Below are 5,851 nucleotides of genomic sequence, written 5' to 3'. Positions count from 1 at the left end.
CCCAAACCCCCTCCCTACCCTCCCATCACCCTCTCCCTTTCCCTCTCCCAACACCCCCCTCCCTACCCTCCCATCACCCTCTCCCTTTCCCTCTCCCAACACCCCTTTCCTCCTCCTCCTCCCCTCCCCTCTATCCCTCCCAACCCTCCCATCACCCCCCCCCCCCGTGTTAAGACAACGGCCGCCAGCTCCTCCTCCTCCTTCTCTCCGTGTCCACAAATCTCCATAAATCTGCGGCCAAAGAAAATCGCGGCCGTAAATATTAAGAAGACGTATGATTGGTATTTCAACAAATTGAAGGAAATATTTATGGGTTCCGTTGCAAGCCCGCCCGTTATTGCAAAGCGTCTCCGTCGTGCAAATCGACGAAATTGCATTTTTTTTCTCTTTTTTTTTACTTTCATATCTATTCATTTTTTTCTTTATCATCCTCTCTTCGTCTTTCTCGTATTCATGCTTTTATTTTCAAATTAACGAAAAAGAAAAGGCAATATGGAAATGATTTTTTTTATTCTTTATGACATATGAACGATGTTTTTGGGTTTATCCTTTATCTATCTTCTGCTATCATCATTATCATCTTCTATCTATCTATCATCTATTATTATCTATCTATTATTACTATTCTATCTATCTATAATATATAATTATATTAAAAATTTTATATAATATTATATTATATATATATAAATTTTTAAATTATATATATAAATTTTAAATGATGTGGTGTTTGCGGTGTGTCCACTATATGTAAATAATAGTAATAAGTATGTCTATACACATACCATAAACACACACACCCCAACACACACACACCCCACCACACACACACATATATAATTATATTAAAATTTTATTTTATATATATATATATATTATATTCATATTAATTTAATATAACATATATATTTTATATATATATATATTATTATTTTTTTATATATATAATTTTGTGGGGGTTGTGTGTGTGTGTGGTGTGTGTATATGTGTGCGGTTTGTGTGTGTGTGTGTGTGTGTGTGTGTGTGTGTGTGTGTGTGTGGGGGTTTGGGGTAGCTATTCTTTTTATTTATATTATTTTTTTTAATATTACATATATAATATGTTTATTTATTTTTATTTTTTTTATAATTTTGTTTAATCAAAAATTTCTATATATTTTTATTTTTTTTTATTTTAAAATACCCATATTTATTTTAATTTATATTTTTATTTTAATTTTTTTTTCCCAAAAAAAATTTTTTTTATTAATTTATTTTAAAATTAATTAATTTTATTTTTATTTAATTTATTTATTATTAAATTTATTATTATTTTAAAATTTTCTATATTTATGTGCAATATTTTTTTTTATTATTATATAATATTTTAATATTTTATTATTATTTGTATATTAATATTATTTTATTTTTTTTAATTTTTTTTATATTTTTATTTTTTTTTTTTTTTTTTTTCAAATATATCTATTTAAAATTTTTATTTTTAAAATTTTCTTTAATTTTTTTCCCCCCCTTTTTTTTTATTTTTAAATTAATTTTTATTTTTATATAAAATTATTTTTTTTAATGCCAAAAATTTTTTTTTTATTTTTTTTTTTTTTTTTTTTTTTTTTTGTTATTCTTTTTTTTATTTTTTTTTTTTTTTTTTTTTTTTTTTATGTTTTCTTTCTGTTTCTTTTATTTTTTTTAAAATTTTTTTTATTTTTTTTTTTTTTTTTTTGCTTTAATTTGCCCCTTCCTTTTCCCCCCTCCTTGTTTCTGTTTTCTCGTTCTTTTTTGGGTTTTCCCTTTTGAATTTTCTTTTTGGTTTTTTTTGGGCCGCGGTGGCCGGGGTTTGGCTCGCCTAAAGAAAGTCACGACGCAACGATTTCGGGGGTTTCGAGTCACCCCGGCGCGTTGTTCCCTTTGGGAAAGGACTTCACCTCGATTCCCTACCTAGCCAGGGGTGCCAAGCCCCCAGGTCAGGGGGCCACCCCAAAACCGGAAAAATAGAGATGGTACTCGATAAAAAAACCGGGCGGGAGGAACGGCAAACCCTGCCAAGAAATCATGGGGTCCATGATCGCCAACGCCTTTAGGGCAGGGGAAAAAAAAAAAAAAAATATTATAATAAAAATAAATAATAAATAATAAAGAAATATATATAATAAAATATATTAATATATATAATAATTTTATATATAATATATATTATTGTGGTGGTGTGGTGTGTGGTGCGTGTGTGTGTGGGTGAGTGGACCCCCCCCCCCCCTCTACTCCACCCTCCAGAGGTTTGTCCCGAAACCAGTAAGTTTACTAACGACGATAACGTGACCACTTATTTGTGGCCACTTTTTCCCTTTTCCCTCCTTTATCACGGATTATTGCCCCCCTTTTCTCTCTGTCTGTTTTGCTTCGTCTCTCGTTTTTTCTCTCTGTTCGTTCTCTCTCTCTTTCTCGCTTTCTCTCGCTGTGTCTCATCTCTTTCTTGCTTTTCTTTTTTCTTTCTCTTCATCTCTTTACATCTCTATCTTTCTCTCTATATTTATCTATTTTCTGTCTCTTACTTTTTATACTGTAATATATTAAACATATATGCATGTTGTGCTTATATTATATATTTATATATATAAAAAATAATTTTTAATATTATATATATAATTACATACATTAATATATGTATGATATAATTATTATATAATTATACATAAAATTAAAAATTTTATATATTTAAATATTATTATATTAAAAATTTTATATTATGTGTGTGTGTGTGTGTGTGTGTGTGTGTGTGTGGTGGTGTGGTGTGGTGTGTGTTGGTGTGTGTTTTTAATTTATATAATTATTTTTAGTTATATTTTTTAAATTTTTATTTAGCTAATTTCGTCTTCCAAAAATTTGCGGCTCATGTGTTTACATAGCTACCTGATAAATTATACGCAAAGTTTTATGCTTTTTTCGTCCATGAAGCACACAAACACACCCCCTTTTTCCCCTAAAACCGAAACATTCGACACCCTCCCCTCCCCGCTGACAAAACCCCCACTAATCCCCCTCGCGAGTTACGTCGCCCAGTCACGCACGCACGCAAAGACTCATATAAAACGGGAAAAGAAACAACCCGACCGCGCAAAAAAACGAGAAACATCGCTCTCCCCCCTCGGTGTCTGGGAAAAAGGGTCTATTTACGTAAAAAATTCATCTTAGACGGAGATTTTCTTCTCTTGTCTCCGGATGGGAGTGACTTGCGAAATCGTCACGCGGGGGTTGGAAAACGGTGAGACAGGGGTTTATGAATCGCGAATCGTGTACTTTGGGATCTCGCGCTTTCCTCTTTTTTTCCCCCCCTTTTTCCCGGGATTCAAAATTTTTTGCGCGTTTTCTTTTTTCTTCTTTTCTTCTTCTTCTTCTTCTTCAACTTCTTTTTCGCGTTTCCCGAAAAAATATTGTTATTTTTCCGGAGTTATTTTTTCGTTTTTCTCTCTCCCCCTTTTTTTTTTTTTTGCCCATTTCCAGTAAGCTTCCATATCCACTCTCTCTCTCTCTCTCTCTCTCTCTCTTTCTCTCTCTCTCTCTCTCTCTCTCTCTCTCTCTCTCTCCCCCTCTCTCTCTCTCTCTCTCTCTCTCTCTTTCTCTCCCCCTGTCCTGTCTCTGTCTCTTCTCTCTGTTTTTCTCTCTCTCTCTTCTCTCTCTATTTCTCTCTCTCTCCCTCTCTCTCTCTCTCTCTCTCTCTCTCTCTTTTTCCCTTTTTTTCTCTCTCTTTTCCTTTTTCCTCCTCCTCTCTCTCTCTCCTCTCTTTTTTTTTTTTTTTTTTTTTCCCCTCTTTTTTCCCCTCTTTTCTTTCCCTTCTCTCCTTCCCCGTTCTTTCCTTCTCTTTCTTTTCTTTCCTTTATTTTCTTTTTCCCCCCCTCCTTTCTTCTTTCCCCTTCCCTTTTTCCCCTTTTTTTTCCCTTTTTTTTTTTTTTCTTCCCTTTCTTTTTTTTTTTGGTTTTTTTTTTAAAAAATTTTTTTTTTTCTATTTAAAGTCTTTTTATTTTTTTTATTTTTTATGTTTTTTTATTTTCTTTTTTTATTAATTATTTCCCCCCCTTTCCCATCTTTTTATTTTTTTATTTATTTTTTTTTTTCTTTTCTTATTTTTATATTATTATTTTTTTTTTTTTTTATTTTATTATATTTTTATTATCTTATTTTTATTATCATTATATTATTATAATTATCATAAATTTCATTTTTTAATAATTATATTATCTTTTTTTAAAAAAGGGGGGGTTAAAAAACAACAATTACCCTTTCAACCCAATCAAAAATCAACAAATCAAAACAAACCCGGCCCCTCGCCGACCGTGGGCCCCGCGAGGCCGCCCCTCAGGAGGCACGAGACGCCCCCCGGGAGGCCCGAGACCCCCCTGGGAGGCCCGAGACGCCCCTCAGGAGGCCCGAGACCCCTCAGGAGGCCGAGCCCCCTCGGGGGCCCGGACCCCCCTCAGGAGGCCGGGAGCCCCCGGGGGCCCGAACCCCCCTCGGAGGCCGAGCCCCCTCGGGGACCCCGAGACCCCCTCAGGAGGCACGAGACGCCCCCAAGGCCCGAGACGCCCTCAGGAGGCCCGAAAAACCCCCTCGGGGGGCCCGAGACGCCCCTCAGGAAGACCCCCCCCGGGGGGAACCCCCTCAGGAGCCCGAACGCCCCTAGGGCCCGAGACGCCCCTCAGGGGGCCCGGGACCCCCTCAGGAGGCCCAAAAAGACCCCCCTCAGGGGGCCCCGAGACGCCCTCGGGGGCCCGAGGCCCCTAAAGGGGGCCCCCGAACGCCCCTCAGGACCCCGGAAAAGCCCTCGGGGAGGCCCGAACCCCCCTCGGGCCCCCGAGACCCCCCTCAGGGGCCCGGACGCCCTCAAGGCCCAGACCCCCTAGGAGGCCCGAGACGCCCCCTCAGGAGGCCCAGACGCCCCTAGGAGGCCCGAAAACCCCTCGGACCCCCGAGCCCCTCAGGGCACGAGAAGCCCCCAGGAGGCCCGGAGCCCCTCGGGAGCCCAGACCCCCCTCGGAGGCCGAGCGCCCCTGGGAAAAAAGGCCCGAGGACCCCCCCTCGGGGCCCGAACGGGGGCCCCGGAGCCCCTCAGGAGGCCAAAAACCCCCGGGGCCCCCCCTCAGGAGGCCCGAGACGCCCCTAAAGGGGGCCCCGGAGAACCCGAGGCGCCCCTCAGGGGGCCCAGACGCCCTCAGGAGGCCCGAGACGCCCCTAGGAGGCCGGACGTTGGGGGGGGCCCCTCAGGAGGGGCGTCGGGGGGGAGGCCCCTTAAGGGGCCCCCCTGGGCCCCCCCCTCAGGGGGCACGAAAAAGCCCCTCAGGACCCGAGACGCCCCTCGGGAGGCCCGAGCCCGCCCCTCAGGAGCCCGTGCCCCTCAGGACCCGAGACGCCCCTCAGGGGCCCGGACGCCCCCCAGGGGGCCCGAGACGCCCTCAGGAGGCCCGAGACCCCCCTCGGAAGGCCCGAGCGCCCCCAGGGGCCCGTGACCCCCCTCGGGAGCCCCAAAACCCCCCCCAGGAGGCCCGAGACCCCCCCCAGGAGGCCCGTAAACAAAGCCAAGGGATTATCTGAAGTACACAAAGTTCGTTCTCTCATCTCTTTCCTAAGTCTCTCCCGCAGACGCAACGCACACGCTCGGGGGGGGGGGGGTACACACGGGCCTGTACAGGTACACACGTCCATGTGCGTGTTGGGAGCTTCCTCGGGTACGTGCTTTTTTATTATTATTTTTATTGTTACTATTCCTTTTCTTTTTTTTTCTCTTTCTTTTTTCTCTTCTTTATCTTCTTCTTCTTCTTCTTCTTTTTCTTTTTCCTTTTCTTCTTTTTTTTTCTTTTCCTTCTTC

General features: G+C 41.6%; 1 protein-coding gene across 1 annotated transcript in view; it reads left to right on the top strand.

Annotated features, from left to right (window-relative positions):
- The window catches only part of LOC119599110 (basic salivary proline-rich protein 1-like), an 18,718-nt gene extending 13,141 nt beyond the window's left edge, over nt 1-5,577 (top strand). Inside the window, exons 4-5 of the mRNA XM_037948870.1 lie at nt 4,349-4,874; nt 4,912-5,577. Coding sequence (XP_037804798.1) covers nt 4,349-4,874; nt 4,912-5,577 — 1,192 coding nt within the window. The remainder of the gene's footprint in view (nt 1-4,348; nt 4,875-4,911) is intronic.
- The last annotated feature ends 274 nt before the right edge of the window (nt 5,578-5,851 follow it).

The sequence above is a fragment of the Penaeus monodon genome, chromosome 4 (assembly GCF_015228065.2).
Source record: "Penaeus monodon isolate SGIC_2016 chromosome 4, NSTDA_Pmon_1, whole genome shotgun sequence".
NCBI lineage: Eukaryota > Metazoa > Arthropoda > Malacostraca > Decapoda > Penaeidae > Penaeus > Penaeus monodon.
This window is presented reverse-complemented; position numbering and strand designations above follow the sequence as displayed.